The 22,860-nt window shown below is 34.2% G+C and overlaps 1 protein-coding gene across 34 annotated transcripts in view; it reads left to right on the plus strand.

Moving 5' to 3' along the window:
• The window catches only part of LOC106877319 (tyrosine-protein kinase CSK), a 354,354-nt gene that overhangs the window by 311,971 nt on the left and 19,523 nt on the right, over nucleotides 1-22,860 (plus strand). For 17 of the 34 annotated variants that reach the window (XM_089349674.1, XM_089349682.1, XM_089349681.1 and 14 more), the window contains one exon: nucleotides 2,416-2,635. The exons of the other annotated variants lie outside the window; for them this stretch is intronic. In XM_089349674.1, coding sequence (XP_089205800.1) covers nucleotides 2,416-2,635 — 220 coding nt within the window. The remainder of the gene's footprint in view (nucleotides 1-2,415; nucleotides 2,636-22,860) is intronic. 34 annotated transcript variants of the gene reach the window in all.

Genomic DNA, 22,860 nt, shown 5'->3' on the forward strand with positions numbered 1-22,860 from the left:
AGAATAAACTAAACATGGTTAAGGAGATTGGTCATGGCTGGAAGGCTTTTGATCACAGTAATACTTAATCAGAGCTAACATGCTGCTAAACAACAACAACAATATGTAACTATGGTCTCTTGTGAAGATGACAAATGTAAAACGAAGAAAGTGCTTCATTTATGTAATGGCATAGGACTGCTACGATTTCAATAGTTATTGTTTGAATCAGTAGAATGGAATTTCAGAAGAAAAACATGAAATGATCTATTCCCAATGTCATGCTTTCAGGGGATAGCCCGATCTAAACTCCACATGTCACTCTCACAGTGTCTATATTTCATGGAAACTTACTTAAATTCCTTGTGCAGTAGTTAAAGAGGGTATTCACAAACCAATATCTGGGTATTGGGGTTTTAGCTTTTAGAAGATCCTGTAGATTCTCAATGTAGAAATCATTGAGAGTTAAGGAAACTCCAAAGGAATTCAAGTGCATGATGGGAATCAATCATGTTAATGCGTGTGTGTGTGTATGTGCATGTGCACACACACAGATACATGTATGAATCTATATTCATATATATATATATATATATATATATATATGTATGTATATATATATATATGTATATATATATATATATGTATATATATATATGTATATATATATATATATGTATATATATATATATATATGTATATATATATATATATATGTATATATATATATATATATGTATGTATATATATATATATATGTATGTATATATATATATATATGTATGTATATATATATATATGTATGTATATATATATATATGTATGTATATATATGTATGTATATATATATATATATGTATGTATATATTTATATATATATATGTATATGTATGTATGTATATATATAAAATATGTATTTATGTGTATATTTCTATACATTTACACACACACACACACACACGCACAAACATGTATACAGAGCCATATATATGTGTGTATATATATGTATGTAATACACGCACCCTCATAAATGCATTTATATATATACATATATATATAACTGCATTCATATATACATATATCTCCACACACACACACAATATTTATATTTATTTATTTATTTATATATATATATATGGAATAGTATTATAACACATCCTTTTGATATATATATATATATATATAACTTTATGTAGATTTTACATCCACAAAATGACCAATAAAGAGTTTCAGTTTCACATTATCAGATTCATATCATAGCCATTAGAGAACCTGATCATAGGATATGTATTTTGGTCACGTGAGCTAGGCAACATCAATGACCAGCTCGTCTTGTTTGTGACATGTGTAGTTTGCTAGATAATTGTAGCCTGCTATAATTAACAACAGCCAGAATACAAATCCCATGGTATGGAAGATCTGCTCACCAAGAGATAAATCTGATGATGTGGAACGTGTGTGTTTGTGTCTGAGTATATGTTTATACACAAATATATGATGGATATACATGTATGACATATATAATAGTATATGTATATATGTGTGTATGTGTGTGTATGTATATGCATGTATATATATATATATATATATATATATATATATATATATATATATATATTTATATCTATGTATATATGTATGCATATATCTATATATTGATGTGTATGTATTTATGTGCATGTGTGTGTTTATGTATCCTTATGAATGTGTGAATAGATATATATATATGCTTGTATATATATGTGTGTTTGTATATATATATATATATATATATATATATATATATATATATATATATATACATACATATATATATATATATACATATATATATATATATATATATATATATATATATATATATATATATATATACTCACATATATATATATATATACTCACATATATATATATATATATATATATATATGTGTGTATGCCTGTGCATAATGTATATGCATATGTATATAATACATGTGTATGTATATGTGAATGTGTGTACATTTATCTCCTGGAGATACATGCATTCATATTGATTTGTCAGCATACACACACACACACACACACACACACACACACACAGAACAAGTGAGTAACAGATAAATCAGGCATATCAGTAACTAATATTTTTGTTTTAAAGTTCTGACATTTATACAAATTTTTTAAAATTTTATTTTTAAATTAATTTGTTTTTTTTTTATGGTTTGTGTTACTGTTTTTAATAAATACCAATAAACAATTGGATTTATTAACTGTTTTTTGAAAACAGCTGTTCATTTTTCAGTTTGCACTATTGCCTAATTTACTAATAAAACCCTTACTTTCAAGGAGAGGAATGAAATCCTGGGTTATCTTTTCTTGCTTGAGAATTTCCACAATTTTTCATTCTGGCTCTGTTAAACCCTATGTGATGTGTAATCTGCCCGGTTTTTGTAGATGGTTTCATGGAAAGATCACACGTCAAGAAGCTGAAGATCTTCTTAAAATGATGGAAGATGGGTTGTTTTTACTGCGAGAAAGCCAGAATTACCCCGGAGACTACACATTGTGTGTGTGTCACCAGAGGAAAGTTGAGCATTACCATATAGTCTACTGCAACAACAAATTAACTATAGATAAGGAAGTCTTCTTTGACAGTCTACCACATTTAGTTGAGGTACATATTACAGTTTTCTCTGTCTCTCTCTTTCTGTTTCTCCCTCTCTCTTTCTCTCATTCTCTATATCTATATCTATCTATCTGCCTATCTATCTGTCTCTTTCTCTCTCTCTCTCATAAATTATCGCCTACTTTTCATATTCCTTTTGTTAAGTATTTGTGTCATTCTCAGCATGAATGGTTGTCATGTCACTCTGTAAACTGCTATGCAGTATAAGTGCAATAAGGAACAACTGTTTGTCTGCTGCTGCAATATTTTGTGTAATACTATTGTCTTTTTTGCTATCAAAGAAAAAAAAGGACAAATCTGCTCAGGGAAATTCTATTTTTTCTAAACAAGTGGGTTTATAAATTCCACTCAATAAATATCAATTGCTTTGATATGCATGATTCTTCTTTATTTTCTTTTTATTTTCTATATAGTAATGGCGTGGATTCAAGTTTGACTTAGTTATATAGCACTTAGTAATATAATACTGTTGTCTACGCCTCAAAGTCTTCCCAATTTCTGCTCTGTCCATGTTCAAGTGTTGTTCTTGCACTATTGTATTTTGGAAGAGGTTGTCAGCTTTAATGTAGCTGGAAGAGAATTCCTCTCCCATGTCTTTTTTTGGTTGGAACACAGTGACACCATTGAAACTAGGCTTGGTACCTGTTGCAATTGATGTCATATAACTTCATTTCTTTTTCCCTATAAATTGTCCCAAACAATCAAAGTAAACTTAGACTATGACATAGAATTTCAGAATGCCTATTAAACTGGAGAACCAGATTGTTTTAACTCTGCAGGGCTTTTGTGGCATTTGTACTTGACTTCACTAAGAAAGACTGGATATGTGAGGGGAAATGAAATCTCTGGTGTCCACTACAGTTGAACCTCTTCTCTCTTTCTCAGCATTTTACCTATTAAGTAATGCTTGTATGTTGTAATGTAATTTGTTCATTAATCAGTGCTCAGAGCTATTGTGAATTATGTCAGATGCAAGATGCATATGTGATCAAGTTAAATATATCACCCTGAAAACACAGAATTGTTTCAAATTCTATTTTCAAACTGTTGTTTTTGTATTTTTAATCTTTCTCTATCTCTCTCTCTCTCCATCTCTTTCTCAACTACCCTCCAACTGACTTTTGGTTCACAACAGATGAGTTAACATTCAATTCAGTGCACAGACATAGTTCAGTTTCATAACTATTCATCGTAGTTATCTCAGCAGTTCTTATTTTATTATCACCTTTTTAAGGGTTAATAAAACAAGAGCCCGTAACCTAGAACTACAAACCACCAAACAGTTTACTCATCAATTGTCCAATCACTTTGGCTTCCCCATTTTGGAAGAACTTGCAAAGTTCATGGGCATCCCCACTCAGTCCAAGACTTAAATGGACTAAGCAAATCCTGTAGACTTCTGTCTATGAATTGCTTATCTTCATGGTGGAGCATTCATTTTGTATTTCTGTATTCTAAGAAAAAAAAAAAAACTGTGCATTAGTAAATTGATAACCTTGCTTTAGGAATCCTTTTGTAAAAGTCAACATTAGTATTATGGTAATTCCATTTCCTATTTGAAATTTCACTTAATGACAGCTTAACTAATTTTATTGAGCAGGTAGTGTGTTGCAGTTGAATATCCTTTTTAATATCAACCATTCATTGTGGGAATGATATATCTATTTTCAGCCGATTAGACAGAAGCAAGTAATGTGTTTTATCTTAGAGCTTTGTAATTCAGTATCAGTTACAAATTACAATTAATCATGTTTCAAATTAAATATTAAAACTGTGTATATCAAAATTGTGTGTCTTTGCATGTTTATATTAGCTGTAAAGGAAATTGAAGATATGTTAGTAACTAAATATAAAGTTCCACTTGAAGTTAAAAGTGACTGAAAACTACCTAGCACTTTGGGCAAGTGTCTTCTACTATAGCCCCAGGTCACCCAATGACTTATGAGTGGATTTGGTTGATGGAAACTGAACAAAGCCCATTGTGTGTGTGTGTTTGTGTTTGTCCCCTACCATCTCTTGACAACCAGTGTTGGTTTGGTTACTTCCTTATAACTCAGCAGTTTGGCATAAGAGACTGATAGAATAAGTGGAAGGTTTACAATAGATAATTACTGGAATTAATTGATTTGACTAAGACCCTTCAAGGCAGTGCCCCAGCATGGCTGCTGTTCAATAACTGCAACAAATAAGAGATAAAGGATATATATTTCTACAGGCTTTGCTGTCTGGTAAAGAAGTTTGCTCCACAATGATGCAGCTTCAGTTTCTTTCCACTATGTGGGACCTTGGGCAAGTATCTCAGCCCTGGGCTGACTAATGCCTCATGAGTGGATTCAGTCAATAGATACTTTAGTAAACTGTGGGGTATATGCATGTATGTGTGTGTGTGTGCATAGATGTGCACATGCATGCATATGTTTGCATGAATGTTGATATTTCACTTGTCACCATTTGAGTGAAAGCTATGGTAATGTTTACATTCCTTCCATGTTGATATTCTAACCAGTGACTTCAATGCTTTTGAAGACCTGTGAAGTTAAAGAGGAAACCCCCCCAAATAACCCTTACTTGAAAAACAGGTGAGGGTTATTAATAGAAAGAGCATATAAAAGTGGGTCTTGTAACATGCAGTATACAGTTCCACCTGGAACACAGGTGTTAGGTTACCTGCACCAACGCTAATTCATAGCAAGGTTATCTTGCAGGCTTTGTGATAATATGTAAGCTGAACATTCTTGATATTTGTAATGTTAAAGTATTGTTTGGGACTGTGTTGGACAGATGACTACCTTGTATGAACAAAATTGAAGCTGGTTGTTGGAAAACAATCTACAACTGGTGCAGCCATGGCTGTGTAGTTAAGAAGTTCGCTTTGCAACCATGTGTTTTCAGGTTCAGTTCCAATGTTCAGTGCCTTGGGCAAGTGTTTTCTACTATAGCCCTGAGTCAACCAATGACATGTAAGTGAATTTTGTAGACACAAACTGTGTGGAAGCCTGTCACTTATATACGTGTTTGTGTTTGATATTACACCACTTGGTTTGTTTATGCCCCCATAACTTAACAGTTCAGCAAAAGAGGCTGATAGAATAAAGTACCAGACTTAAAAAATAAGTACTGGGGTTGATTTGCTTGGCTACCCTCTGCGAGGCAGTGCCCCAACATGGCTACATGGCAATGACTTGAACAAGTAAAAGATAAGAATAACACAAGGTTCTAAGATGGTTGAAAGCTGGAATCTTCAGCATCCTACAATATCTGAGTTATTTTGTAGAGCTCTAGTAAATTCATAACCTAATGGTTCATGGTCAGACTTCAAACAAAAGTTTTATGCCACAGCTTCTAAAATTGGTTCATTGAAAATGCTTCTGAAACATCCAGTCTTGTAAATGTGAAGCATAAATTATACCAAAAATTGCTCAATCCTAATTTACATATAAAGGAACATTCAAAGGCAGAGGATATTTTGAAGCACTATAGTATAAATCGACTTTGAAGAGAGACCTGACAGCAATGAAGAAAATATGTGATGGTTGTGTATATCCAAAAATATTTGACTGGCCCTTAATAAAAAAAGACTCCAAAATAATGTACAGCTTGATAAAACAGATGTTTGGTCCACACCAATCCACTGCTGTTCCAAAGATGGATTTACTGATAGTATTCTTAGAAGATGATGGGAGCATTTCATTGATCTTCTTTTCACAATCCATCTACAATGGATGAATACAAACTGAAGCTATTATTAAGCATGGTAAAGGTGTAGTGGCTGATCTTATGACAACACTAATTGTCAATGCAGAAAATGGCTCACCAGTTCCATTGCATCAGAGAAATACTATACAGATTTCTTTGCATAAGGAAAAATGTACCAAATCAAACTGTGATAACTTTCATGGTGTTTTCTTGTAACTGCCAGAAAGATATTCACAAGATTTCTAATAGAAACAGCTGTAGATATATATATGTTCTATCATTATCCAAGAGTATCAATGTGGATTTAGATCACATAGAGGTACCACAGATATGGTCCTTGTCATCAAACAGTTGGAAGAGAAGTGCTTTTACCAGGTTTTCATTAATTTAACAAAAGCCTTTGACTCTGTGAATACAAATGCACTGTGGAGAATCTTGGAAAGTTGGTGCTCACCAAATTTTTCTGGTTCAGCTTTGTTCCCCATATACTTTGCAGTTTAGATTTGTCAACTGGGCATTTTTGTCTGACAGCATGCGATGAGTATTCTGCTTAATATGAATCATTTGAAAGCTAATTCAAAGGATTTTATAACTCCTATTCGTGATTTGTTGTACACTGAAGATATGCTGGTCTTGTGAAACACTCAAATCACAATAGTTAGAAATAACAAACCATTTTTCCAGTGCTTTACAGCTTTTAGACTTAGAATATACCTGAAGAAGACTAAGGTGGTGTTTACACCTGCTCCAGGAGAAGCATATGTGGAAACAAATATACTTGTCCAAGGCACCAGAGTTGATGCTGTAGGTCCTTTTGTTTATATTGGCAGCCTTGTGTATATATATATATATATATATATATATATATATATATATATATATATATATATATATATATGTACATCTATATGTATATATATATATATGTACATCTATATGTATATATATGTGTGTGTGTGTATATATAGGTATATGTGCCTGTGTCTCCTTGTCTTGATATCATGCAATAGTTGTTAAATGAGAGTCACTGTCATACAAGCAATATCCTCTGTTTCTAGTCTTCTGCAAAAACATGTCCAACCACAGAGAATTATTACTTTGTTTGGAAATGGGTAAAGACTGACAATAGGAAGGGTTCTTGCCCACAGGAAATTTATCTCAGCAGGTGGCACGTAAAATACACCATTTCGAGCGTGGCCATTGCCAGTACCTCTTGGCTGGCCTTCGTGCCGGTGACACGTAAAAGCACCCACTACACTCTCGGAGTGGTTGGCGTTAGGAAGGGCATCCAGCTGTAGAAACTCTGCCAAATCAGATTGGAGCGTGGTGTAGCCATCTGGTTCACCAGTCCTCAGTCAAATTGTCCAACCCATGCTAGCATGGAAAGCGGACGTTAAACGATGATGATGATGATGTATGTATGTATGAATGTATATATGTATGTATGTATATATATATGTGTGTGTGTGTGCATATGTATGATATATGTATATATATGTATGTAGGTATATGTATATATATATGTATGTGTATATATATATATGTATGTGTATGTGTATGTATGTATGTGTATGTATATATGTATATGTATGTATATATATTATGTATATATATGTATATATGTATGTATATGTACATATGTATATATATATATGTTTGCATGTATATATGTGTATATGTATGTGTATGTATATATATATGTGTGTATGTATGTATATATGTATGATGTATGTATGTGTGTATATATATATATATATGTGTGTGTGTGTGTGTATATACACTCATATATATATGTGTGTGTATGTGTGTTTATATGTATATATGTAAAGCAGTACACTCTGTAGAGTAGTTGGTGTTAGGAAGGGCATCCAACTGTAGAAACCAGACCAAAAGAGATCCCAAAACCTGGGGCAGCCCCTGGCCATTTTTCAGTTCCTGTCAATTCATCCAACCCATGCCTGCATGGAAAACAGGCATTAAATGATGATGATATATATAAAATGCCATTCTACAAGCCCTTACCCTCTTGATGGAGTCAGAGGGTTATCATTGTGACATATGGCATGGCAAGCATTTTAGACCTTGTAAAACCCATCCTTCACCAGGTCTAGCTACAGTCACTTTCTTCCAGGAGGAGGAGGAGGGGAAGAAGAAGAAGAGGAGGAGGAGGAGAAAGAAGAAGAAGAAGAAGAGGAGGAGACAGACAGACAGACAGACAGACAAGCAGGAAGAAAATTTAGAGAAAGAGAAGAACCAGCCTATTTACAGAAGTGAAATTTTATCATATTGGATCTGAAAAAAAGGAAAACTTGACCATGGCAGGATTTGAACTTGGAATGTATATAGCCAAAGCAATTACCACAAAGCAATGTGTCTGATGTTCTAATGACTCTGCCAATTGGCTGCCTATGCTTGTGTGTGTGTACTCATGCCATCATGGAAAATGGATATCAACTGTCAATGATGATTATGTGTACATGAATGAATGCATACACACGCATGTATGTACATATATGTATGTATGTTTACATACAATTGAGTTGAATTTTATGTCTTGCAAGTTATTTGCTGACTTCACTAGTGACAGTGTTATGGAAAAAAAAAGCATCCAGTACATTCTGTGAAGTGGTTGTAATTATGAGCGGGATCCAGCCATAGAAACTATTCCAAAGCAGACATTGGAGCTTGCTACAATCCTCCAACACATACCAGCTTGGAAGACACATATACATTCATATATATAAATGCATATGGTTATAAACATATACATATATATAATTATATGCATATATGTATATAGTATATGTAAATATGTGTATGTGTTTGTCATCATTATCATCATAATTTAACACCCGTGTTTAGTAACGGAAAAGGTTGGTTGATTTTACAAGATCCAATGGGTCTGAGGTTTGTACTGTGCTGCAATATTTGCTTTGATATTGTTTCTATACTTGAAAGCCCTTCCTAATGCCCACCACCTTATGACAGCTACTGGGCACTTTCTATTGTGGCACTAGCACTAGTGCCATGCTGTTTGTGTATGTGTTTGCATATATGTATGCGGCAGATATGTTTGCATATATATATATATATATATATATATATATATATATATATATATATGTTTGTGCATGTGCATGTGTGTGTATATGTATATATATGTGTGTATATACTAATATATGTGTACATATCTAATATTTAATAGTTTCCATGTGAATATATATGTGTGTGTATAAGGCAGCAAAGTGGAGCATTGGATAAAATGCTTCACTGTATTTGTTCTAACTCTGTAAATTCTTAGTTCAACTCCTACTGATGTTTACTTTGCCTTTTAGGGTTCATAAAAACAAAAGGATCCAATCTAAGCTGGTGGATTACAGGAAATATTAGTGTCTGCCAGGGGGATTTGTGCTGGCTCTTCCAGGTCTTTGCAGTCCACTGACAATGCCTACAATAGCACTAGTGTGTAGCTGTATTGGCTGTGCTCTTCCTTCAGACATCTTTGTTGGTCTGGAGAGAATATTGTTTATATCTACAAATTTTTCTTATTTTCCACTTTTTGCAAGTATTTTTACCTCAACATTTTCTTCCATTAATGTGGAGAAAACATCAAACTGAATATTTTATTCAAATATTCCTTTTTCTCAGTCATATTTTAAGAATTATATTTCAAGTTAAAATATTTAATTGCTAAAAGTATTGTTGGAAAGTTTTGTCTCTCAGACTTAATTAACCATGATGCCATTTTCTACAAAGTGCATGGCTTAGTGGTTAGAGTGGTCTTCAGTTTGATTCCTGGTAGCACATTGTGTTCTTGAGCAAGACACTTTTTTTGTTGCTCAAATGGCAAAAATAAGGTGTATCTATAATTCAAAGGGTCATGCTGAATCTCCCTGAGAACTACGTGAAGGGTACACATATCTGTGGAGTACTCAGCCACTTGCTCATTAATTTCATGACTGTTGAAGAGCCAGGATATTAATTGTGATAAACACAGTGGATTGACAAATTTAGAAGAGTAAAAAACAAAATACCTTGTGGTGTTTAGTTGCATACCTTGATATTCTGAATTCAATTCCTGCCACATTCCACTTCTTGTTCTTTCCACAGTTGAGTATGAGGGTTGAACTAATTGACTCTACCCATCCCTAAAATTTAAGTCTTTGTTCCTTTGTTAGACTTCCATATATTAAATTTGATAAAGCAGAGTTTGTGCTAGAACTCTTACAACCAATATAGAAATATAAAAGCAATAAACTTGTGTGTACACACACGCACACACACACACATTGATTGATGATTGATTGAAACTGTTTCACATAATCCACTACCTTATTGAACGTCTGTACTTGGAAAGCACCATATCACATCATCTACATGTCCTAGTACGTATGATTCTCTCCGTGTCAACTCTTCAACTTTATTTAACAGATTTCAAGAAATATGTTTGTTAGTTGCATTCTTTTTTGCATAACTCACATGAAAACAAACAAATGACAGTAAAACCACACACAAAAACCAATTGATTTTTTCCAATACAAACAAGCATAACCATTCTTAAGTGATCGAGGAATTTCTGAGAGAAATTCTTCTTACTGCCTCTCTATTCACAAACCTAAAATTGAAATATAACTTTCAATAGGGACAAGATTTTTTTTAATTTTTTTTTTTATAGAGGTGTTTAATCATATGTAAATGATAATGAGTTTTCCTTATTAATGACTATCACTGGATTAGAAAACAAGATCCATGTCAAAACAAAAGTATTACCAAAATGGTTGTTGTTGATGGTGGTAGTGATTGGGTAGGGGCAATAAGTTAATGAAATATTTCCATGCTGACCCCTTAAATTCCAAACAATGCATAAGACTAGATTCTCATTAGGGACTTTCATCTTTAGAATTGAACACTCCTGCACAAACATACATATTATATATATATATATATATATATATATATATATATATATATATATATATGCATATATACGTACATACATACATGGGGAGCAGCTCTCTAATGCTTATACTATTGAAACCTTGACTATTACACGTTTTTAATGGCTCACATTGAAATTTTCCAGACTTATTGATCTCCCTTTGTATTGCACTCTTCCAAATATATAAAAAATGTCCAATGCTTTTTCTAAATTAAATTGCTTGTGTGCTTTCACACATTTTGTAGACTTCTTAAATTTGATGTTGTGTGTTATGTATATACTCCACTAAATAGCTATGAGTCACATAAAACTAGACATGGCCACATGGTCGATATACATTGAAAACAAGAATAATTTTGTTCTCTCAGGAAGGTCATTGTGCTAACAATAAGCACACACACACACTGGTCCTATGTTACTATTTTATTTTTAATTTGTTAGTTTGTTAGTTATTTAACCAATTAATTAATTGATTGATTGATCATTCAATTAATCAATTGATTGATTAGGTTTGTCAAAGTCCTTTCGTCGCCTATACCCTCTCTACTTCAAATCTGCTTTTGGTCTGTCTGTCCCCTAGTAAAAAATCAATTAGTTAATTGGTTAATTTGATTAACCAATTAACTAATAAAAGTGATGAAGTAAAATATAACCAGTGTGTGTGTGTTTATTAGCATAATGACCCTCCCGAGATATAACAAAGAATGTTTCAGCACACAAGTTCACATGAAAGAAATCTTCCAAACCAAATACAAAAGCGAAAACTCAACATGCTTAGGTTGGTAATTGCTGATGTCAGTTATAAACTGGGTTTTTAATTACCGATAAAAACCAAAGACCAAGCAAACTAGCAGTGGTTGATGATGGCAACATTTATTTAGTAACATGTGCAAATTTAGATAAATTCAAATGTTGTGAGGAGACAAAAATCCTGATGTTTCAAACCAGGTTCCGCAACAGCATTTGAGCTTTCTTGTACTTAGTCTTGAAAATGTGTAAAGTTACATGCAAAATAACTGCATGATTGAGACAAATAAAAGACAAAACATTGGACATTATTTCATATTTTTAACAGTGTAATAAAGAACGAGACCTGCTCTCTAGAACTTGTATAAGCATAATGATAGTCTATTAAAAAAAAGTGTTATAATCATGTTTTCAAACAGTATACACAAATGCACGCATGCATGCAAAAACGCACGTGCACATATGCACACAGACATACATTGAATAATAATTGTATACCAACAAATTTTATTACAGTTTTTACTTTCCCAGGTGTATCTAATTGCATACATGCACGCGTGCGCATATACACACATGCAAACAACCACATATACACACAGAACAGTTGCGATTTCAGCAATTTCATCAAATCTTCATTGTATATGGTTTGTTTCATGCCTTAAACATGTGTTTCAATTTTTTTTTTTTTCTTTGCTATTTGACGTTACAAACACAGTGTTTAATAATAACCTTATTTTATCCCGCTTTGTAAGTGTGTGTATACATATATATAAAATTTCTGCTTGTCCCTGTCCCCTAACTGCATTGCATGCATGGTTGATGTGCATAGCCTGGTGATCAACTAATGTTGTTTGCATGATATATTTTCAACAAGAGCAGTAATAGAAATGTTTTTAAATGCCATATGATACAGTATATATATATATTTATATAAATATATATATATTGTTTCAAGAACATATAGTATAATACATGTATATTCAGGTATTGTTCTAGTATAATATATATTTTTAAATATTGTGATGGTAGAATTGTTTTTTTTTTTTCACTATTGTTCCAGTATGTGTTGTAGGTAATTGGTGTGTCACAAACTGTACAAAGATATTAGTATAGTATCAGTTTTATTTTGGCTTTTTTTTTCCTTAAGTGTTAGTATGTAAACTATGTTAAAAAGAAAGGTTACCAAATCAAATTTGTTTTCATTTTAATATATGCCACAAACTTTCATCTTCAGGGTTCATAGAATGTATTTATAACAATAACAATATTAGTAATAATGATAATAATTATTCTTTAAATTGATAGAACAAAACTCAAAGTAAAACATATTCTGACTTGGTTTCAATTATTAGATAGAAATTTTCAACATATGCTGTTAAGGTCCATTGGGAAAGTATGAATATCACAGCTTCCCATCCCCTTTCCCACCAAAAAAAAAAAAAAAAAAAAAAAACATTCATTTCGAAGTTTTTTTTTTTTTTTAAGTAAATGTTCCATGAAATATTCTACATCATGAATTTTAAAGAGGTATATTTATGACATCTTCGAGACCATGATGTATAGTATTCATATAAGGTATACATTGATGTTATATGTATAAGCATACCATGATGATGTAGTGTGTATGTGTGTGTAATCATCACCATTTAAGGTCAGTATTCTATGCTGGTATGGGTCAAAGTTTGACAGGATCTGACATGTTTTGGCAGGGTTTCTGCTGCGGGATGCTCTTCTTAATTCCATCCACTTTAGACAGTGTACTAGTGGCTTTTTGTGTCACCAGCATTGGTAAGGTTGCAAGTAGTTCACAAAAGAAGACCCCTTGACTGAAGCAGGATGTAGCATTGAGGAAGGGGGCATATGCTAGGTCCTGAGAGGCAAGAGGATGATAGAACGATTGGAAGAGGTGTAGAGGGGAGAGACATGGCTAACCCCCACTCCAGCTGAAAAGGGAGTGAAGATGATAGGGATGAAGTGTCATGATGGATCCTCATGGAATATGAGGGTGAATGTGATGGGGATGGGGACAGAACAGTTGCAGGGATAGAAGCAGAGGATCAGGTAAGTTCACAAGAGTGTGAGATAAGGGGTAGATGGGTAGAGGCAGGGAATATAGAGATATGGGTTGATGCAATGAATAGCAAGTATTGACCTATTCAACTTGTGGATTCTGGCTAAAAGCCAAAATGGTCGACAAAGTGATGTTGATAGGACAGACAAGTTTCATATAGTCAAGGTTTTTTAATCTCATGTTAGTCCTGATTTAATGTTGGTGAAGGAGGCCAGTTTCAAATCCCTAAATACCAGAAGGGTAGATGGAGGTGGTGGGTGTTAAATACTTCCTTGATTTGATTTTGTCTTTATGTCTGAATAGACAAGTTTGTATGAATGTACTTACGAAGACTATGTGAAGTGTGTAAAACTAGATATTTAAATGTAAATGTATCACACACACATGCAGATATTTATATATATTGTTATGTATGCACACACATGTGTGCATGTTTCCACCTGCATGTATATGCACACCTACACATATGTACTTTATATACACTTTTATCCACATGAAGTAATGAATGAAGAAGCACACAAATGCATATTCATGTGTTCCCATACATTCACAGTCACAGTTTGTCATCATTATTGTCATCATCATCATTTAACGTCTGTTATCCATGCTGGCATGGGTCGGATGGTTTGACCAGGGCTGGCAAGCTGGAAGGCTACACCAGGATCCAGTCTGATTTGACATTGTTTTCTACAGCTGGATGCCTTTCTTAATGCCAACCACTCCGAGAGTGTAATGGGTGCTTTTACATGCCACCAACATGGGTGCCATTTACGTGACACTGGTATCTGCTTTGACTGTGATTTTGCTCGGCTCAATGGGTCTTCTTCTCAAGCATGACATTATGCCAAAGGTCTCAGTCATTGCTTGAAAGAAGATCAGCTACATTGAAATCATTATCATGATGATGATCATCGTTATTGTTTGAATATCCACTTTTCCATACCCACAAGGGTGAGATGGAATTTGTTGTGATAGATTTTCTATGGCTGGATGCTCTTCATGTCGCCAACCCATACCCGTTTCCAAGTGAAGTAATATTTTCTACCCCCCACTCCCATAGCTGTACATGTTTTCATGAAAGACACCACTTGGATGAGAGTGACACTCATTTACAGCTATCATGCAATGTCAAGGTAAAAGGATAGTAACAGACACACACACATTCACATATATATGACAGGCTTCTTTCAGTTTCCATCTGCCAAATCCAGTGATGAGGCTTTGGCTAATCCAGGGCTACAGTTGAAAACATTTGCTCAAGATGCCATAGAGTGGAATTGAGCTCAAAAACCATGTTGTTGGGAAGCAAACTTCTTATCACACAGCCACACCTGTTAATTGATTAACAATCAATACAGAAGTCAATCAATATTTGAATATATTCGTGATTTGCTATCTTTATATTCTTCAGCCATATGTAGCATATCTTTCTTGAGAGTCATGTATCAATTACATAGTGGCACCTCTCAACCCTATAGTGGCTGTCTCATTGTGATTCAGTTCTTAGGATTCAAAAATGTTTGTCAAATTGTATATGCATACACCACATGGTATGGCATGCTATTTGAAGTTCATGATTTGTGGGTATATGTGTGTATAATTGGGCATGTAAAGGTGTATTTGCATATATCCATTTATGTATGCATATTTGGAACAGCACATGCATACTTATTTGTGTATGTGCATGATGCATTTATGTAAATATTATTGGTTTTCTCTTACTTCACATGTGCATCAAGAGACACAGCTGCTCAGACATAAAGACAGTCAAATTGAAGAATGAGTATTTACTCTTCTCCTTCTGGTATTTGGGTATTTTAGAGGGATCTCCTTTCACTAACAGTAAATCATGTCAAAACAAGATTCAAAAACCTCATTTACATGACACTTGTGCTGTCCTGTCAATGTGTACCATATTGGCTTTTAGTTAAAATATGCAACATAAATATTTATATGAGCATAAATTTTACATTAGCATAATATTTATGTCGGAGTGAAACCTTGGGTGCCATTATGAATTCTAGCTGACTATATAATAATAATAATAATTTCTCAAGTAACCAGAAAACGGATTTGGTATTAATCTTTATTTTGTACAATGGTCATTTCGACCCATCCTGCTACCAAGGAACAGTAGCAGGATGGATCAAAATGATCATTGTACAAAATAAAGATTAATGCCAAATCCATCTTCTGATCACTTAAGAAATTACTATTATTATTATCTCAGCTAGCACTGCAGAGTTCCTAAAGTAGATCCAATGGAAATATACCCCGACTGCAGATGGCACCAGGTAGCCCAAACTGTGCCAGTGCTCTACTCAACATTTCAACATATAACAATTAGTCCAAACTATTAGACAGACAGACAGACAAATTGAATCGAATCATCATTTAACATCTATTTTCCATAGTGGCAAGGACCAGATGGTTTGATGAAATCTAACAAGTCAGAGAATTGCATCAAGTCCCAATGTCTACTTTAGTATGGTTTCTGCAACTTGATGCCCTTCCAAATGACAAATGCTGGCATGGGTCTGTGATTACAAAGTTCACTTCATAATGACATTCCATCAAGTTTGATTATACTACTACACAGCACCTATTTTACACTAGCCTTGAGTTAACCAATGCTTTATTGGAATGTAGTGGGCAGAAAATCAGTGGAAGTGTTTTGTATATGTGTATGAGAATATACTGTGTCTGTTAGAGTGGTTTAGAGATTGCAAAAGTTGATATTGAAGTCAAAATTGATAGACTGAACCTTTGAAGCTGGTGCTCTTGCATGGCTATGGTCAAATGACTGAGACCATAGTGTTACTGTCCCTCTAGACAGGTCTGAGACCACCTGTCTCTTGTACATTCTGTTTTTGGCATGCTTTCAACAGTTGCATTCCCTTCATAATGATAACCATTTTACAGAGTGTACTGGGTGCATTTTATTGTGACATGAGATTATCATCTTGTTAACACAAAGAATCTTGTCAATAAAGTGTTCCCTTCTGTTCATTTGCCAACCACTAAACAATGTGTATTAGGTGCATTTTTCATTGGCACCAGATTAAAAGAGGTTGCCCTGTCTGTGCTGTCTCCATTCATTTAAGGCAACACATGACTGTGAGGATAAATAGAAGAGTGATAAATTAGGAAGAAACAGAATAAGTGGTTGGTAGCTGAGAACTATAGTGGAGGAAATAAGGGAGTAATAGAAGAAGTAGTGAAAGAGAGACAAGAGGCTGCTATAGTTTGGTTTTTTGTAAGGACATTGAATGGAAGAAAATTATGAACAGCTTAATGGTGGAAGAAAAAGTAATAGGAGGGAGATGGTAGTTGAAGTAGTATTAGTAAAAGCGAGAGAGAGAAAGAGATTAATGGATAACAATAAAGATGCTACATAATTTTACACACTCCTTTACAGGTTTCAACCAATATCTGTTCTCAATGTGGATTGTTATATATGGTGAATGAGGGAAGTTGATGCCATTGCCCTCATATGTCTCTTGCTCTAATGTATGGTCATCCAGTACCTGAGAAAGTAGACTGTCCAAATTTTATTTGAATGTGTTAATATCCCTTATGTTTTTCAGTGGATATTGAAGAGCTGTTGCTCTCTTTGCCAAAATTTATAATTGCATCTCTTTTCAATACTTGATGAAGCTGATTGGACTTCGTTACTCAAATTTTGGATGTGCGTATTTTTTTCTTCCAAAATTTGTCAAGGTTAAGATTAACAAGTTCAGCAAATAATTCAGTATGCTGTTTGGTGTTCATCAAAGATTCAGTTCTTGTTCTCCTGTTTATTATAGATCTCTAGACTATAAGAGTTTGAGTTTAAGACCAGCTATGATTTCCTGTATGTTGATGTCATATTTCTCATATCTGAATGTGTTTAAAGATTTAGAGAAATTCCAACATTGAAGCAAGCAGGAAAGAAGACTGAACCCTAATGCTGTCACGAAAAATGGTGATGCTTGATATGCAGAAAGGATCATCATCATTTAATGTCCAACTGCCATGTATGGGTAGGATGGATAACAGGAGCTAGCCAGTTAGAAAAACTACTCTAGACTACTGTATTTGTTTTGGTAGGAATTTTACAGCCGGATGCCCTTCCTAACACCAACCATTCCACAGAGTGGACTCAGTGCTTTTTACGTGGCACTAGCACAGGTGAAGTTAGTTTTGGCATGATTTTTACAGCTGGATGCCTTTCCAAACGTCAACCACGTTAAAATGTGGACTGGATGCTTTTAATGTGGCACCAGCACTGGCTGGGTAACCAAGTAACTCACAAGACAAGGAATTATGAGAGGGGCAGGGCATTTGAGGAGGGGAACTTGTGTCAGAAGATGAAAGAGACAGAGATAGAAGTAAATGTCTTGCTACAAGAGAGGGAGCATTAGAAGAGGTGATCCAGTATCAAATGATGAAAGGTTAATGTGTAACAGAGGGGCAGAAATAAGTGTCCTAGGTAGGAATTCCTCTTCTCTAGTATGAAGAAGGGACATATATATATACAGTCATCACATTTGGAAAGATTGGACTAAACTTTGGTTTTGAAATCTCTGCAAAACCTCAAAATAGTCACTATTGTATACTGCCAAATGTTTTGCTCTCTCTGTGCCAGTTTGAAACGTATGCTAAATGATGATGAGGGTTCCAGTTGATCCGATCAACAGCACAACCTGCTCATGAAATTAACGGGCATGTGGCTGAGCACTCCACCCTTAATGCAGTTCTCAGGAAGATTCAACATGATACAAGTGTGACAAGGCTGGCTCTTTGAAATACAGGTGCAGCTCATTTTTGCCAGCTGAGTGGACTGGAGCAACATAAAATAAAATGTCTTGCTCAAGGACACAAAGCATCATTGGGAATTGAACTCTCAACTTTATGATCGTGATCCAAATTCCCTAACCAATAAGCTATGCACCTTCACAGTTGATGATGATGATTTGCAAATAAGAACAATATTTTTTTAATCCCATACCTAAAAGAAAACGTGATCTCTATAGGATAGTTGCTAATATTTCCAATTAGAGCTTAAACATTCTATTGGCTACGGAATAAAGACCTGGATAAACCTACATCAAAACAAATGACAAAAATTTTTCAGTTACCAAATTCCAAGCCCAAAGATATGATATACTTTATGGCAGAGCCACAGTCAGACATCTGAAGAAGATAGTAGTGAAAAGAAACCAGGGCAGGCATATAGTAGAGTAATGGAAGAGAGCCAGAATGTTAAGAACAAAGGGCTGCAGCCATCTACAAGGTGGTTGTTGATAAGAACATTGGATAGAAAACAGCAAGTGTGGAAGTGAGAGTAATAGGAGAGAAACATGAGTATAGAAGAGTGTGTACTGGAAGTGAGAGTAATGAGTGGTAGATAAGGAGGTACTCCAAGAGAGAGTGATGGTTAGTAATAAAGATTGACTGCTAAGGGAGTGAGTCTGATGAGAAAAAGTTATGGTTAGCGATAGAGAAGATTCATGATAAGAGGATGATTGAGTGAAGGCAGATCCAATGCTATACCATTTCTTGTTACACAGTTAATGTGATAGGATAGGGAATGGGTGGTAGATAAGAAAAGCAAAGATCAGTATATGTATGTATGTTTGTATGTAAAATGTCTACATTTTTTCATCTGGTTTTCCATGCTGGGGTAGGCTGAGTGGGTCCACTTGAAAATGGTGTTTCACTTAGTCATACTTATTTATAAGTTGCAATTTTCTTGATAAAGTTCAGCTTCTTGAAAGGAGTCTTCACCAATTTGTCCCATCTCCTCCTTGATCTGCTTCCACATGTTCTATCTTCTTGTAGTACTCAGCACTTCTTTATACAACTAACATCCCCTATATGCATTCTATACCTGTAGCAACTTTATTGTCCCTCTTGCACACAACGTCTGATTCTTCTTATATCCAGTTTTTTCTCTCAACTCATTTGTGCCCTATCATACATTTAAATATGCTTGCTTTATTTCTTTTCAGCCCTTGTAAATCTTCCATATTCAAGGCCCCGGTTTCATTACCATACAGCAATGCACCCGGCACACAAGCATCATATAATCTGCATTTCAATCTCAAGAGAGAAATCCTTTATTGCCATCAAAACTAGCTCCCTTACCATTTTCTACTCCATTCTTACTTTTCCTGCTATTTTTTTTTTAACATTTCTACATCCATTGTTAATTAGTCACCTAGTAACAAAGGCTAGCAACCAATTTTAGAGGATTCTCCCAATATTTGAAGATATTTCTCTGATACGTATTGTTACTGCTACTAGCCCTAGATGTAACCTGCTTTCCCTGTCACCCTACCTGTGATCTCCCTATACCTCTTACATGTCATAGCTTATAGTGTGTACACTATATAGAATTCCAACCCCATTACTTTACTGCATATTAAGCATGAACACCTTTCTCACTTCCCAACCCTTAACTCTAGCTATATACTTTCAGAACACACATCCTCACTGTTAATTATATGGTCTTCTTGAGCAATAAATATCTTCATCTCCTCAGACTAATTAATTGAATCCTTAGCATCAGCATTAGTAGCTTCACCAGTCATGTTAATGTCATGCGAAATAGGGCAACTCTTAAAATGTTTTGCATCATAAATTGCATCTAATCTCTGAAAATCATCACATGAAATTTCAGCTTTCTGTTGAATGACCACCATCTTTATTGGCACAGTTTGATTATCAAGCCACAAATTTATACGTCCTGTATCAAGCATCATATCAAATCTATGATTAAACAATTTCTATACATGTAACAGAGCAACAACTTGAGTACTCACCAGTGCCAGTGACATAAAAAAAAAAGCACCCAGTACATTCTGTAAAGTGGTTGGTGTTAGGAAGGGCATCCAGCCATAGAAACCAATGCAGAACTGACATTGGAGTGCAACACAGCCCTGCAGCTTGCTGAATCCTGTCAAACCATCTGACCTTTGCCAACACGGAAAATAAACATTAAATGATGATGGTGATGTCATGTTGTTCCTACTGTAGATATTTTTACAATATGGCTGAATTTTCTCCTGCATAAAACCTTTGTAAAATCTCAAGTTTAATATCCAGCGTAATTCCTTTATAACTTTTTGGAGTACATCTTATATATATAAATTCAACACTAAAATCTGAGTAAAGGAGAGATGTTCTGTGTCAGCAAAAAGTAGTTGTATTACTTCTGACACAAATATCAATAAAAAGAATTTAAAGGGTTGAACAAACAATGTAGGTTGATTAAAGTTTGTTGCAAGAGATCGAAGTCAGTTGAATTGGTGTGTGCACAAGCAAGTGAACAAGTATTCAAACTAATGCAATGGCATCACCTTAACTTACTCTGGTGTATGTCAGGAATCAGCTCCTTCTGTTTAGTATAATTCTCCAGGCTATGACAGATGTATTTAAAACCTGACATCTGTGGGGAAAAACTCCTGTATGTCAATGGTCACGTTTTCTCAGCTGAAATAGTCCAAGATTTTAAAGAGAAAATTTCAAATTGAAATTTAGAAGAGAGAATCTTCAAAATAGACCTGGCAAAAACTAGACTTACAACCATAGAAAGAAATGGCCATGTTCTATGTGGAAAAGGAATAGGCAGAAATTTTGTATGGTGAACCCAATCTGTTGTAAACTACAAGTGTATGCATGCTTGAAAAGGAAGATAATAGTGCATATGTGACAGATGGGCATAAGTAAGGAGAAGTCAATATTCATCTTCTATATATATAAAAATGAGAATGTGTGTCTGTCTGTCTGTGTGTGTGTGTGTGTGTGTGTGTGTGTGTGAATCCCTAAAACTCGAGAACTACGCAACCAATTTCATTCAAATTTTACAGATGCCTTACTTAGGGTTCCAGTTATGTTTTAGTCAAAAAAAATTTTTAACTTGCAGAGTTCAAGCCCACGGCAACATAATATCTCCTCCACTATTTAAGTATTACGTGTCAAAAGTGAAACAAAAACACTCATGTCAAATACTTTCACTTTAAAAATGAAACTATTCCACTAACTAAAACAATCACATTTCGATACTGTAATGACAGATACTTTCAGAGAGAGAGAAAGACAGAAAGAGAGAGAGAGAGATGTATATGTATACATATAGATGTATATGTACACGTTATTCCACCAACTGAAACAATCACATTTCGATACTGTAATGACAGATACTTTCAGAGAGAAAGAAAGAGTGAAAGAGAGAGAGAGAGATGTATATGTATACATATAGATGTATATGTACACGTATATGTATAGATATATATATATAGATATAGATCTATATGCATACATGTATATGTATACATATGTGTAGATGTATATATATATATAGATGTACATGTAATATATACATATATATACATGCATACAGATATCTATACATATATACACCCATCACACACACATACACATGCACACAAACACACACATTAGTCATTTGTTTTCTTATCCAAAACTATGTCAAAAGTACTGAATGGATCTTTATGAAATTTGGAAATTATATTCTATGCATAACGGCCATAACTCCCATGAAAATTCATATATTTTTGATGTTGATGAAATTTTAACCCGAACATAACAGATGAGCATTATTTGTAATTCAACGGTACAACAGTGTAAGACTACCCTTTCAGATATACTTACATTGTGATTTCTGCAACGTGGTGCATAAATTGTCAAGTAAATGAGACGCATCTTTGCCTCCACTGATTCACTTGCAAAGTGTTGAGTAAAATTATTTCGTTG

Source organism: Octopus bimaculoides, chromosome 3, assembly GCF_046866305.1.
Source record: "Octopus bimaculoides isolate indiv1 chromosome 3, ASM4686630v1, whole genome shotgun sequence".
Classification (NCBI taxonomy): domain Eukaryota; kingdom Metazoa; phylum Mollusca; class Cephalopoda; order Octopoda; family Octopodidae; genus Octopus; species Octopus bimaculoides.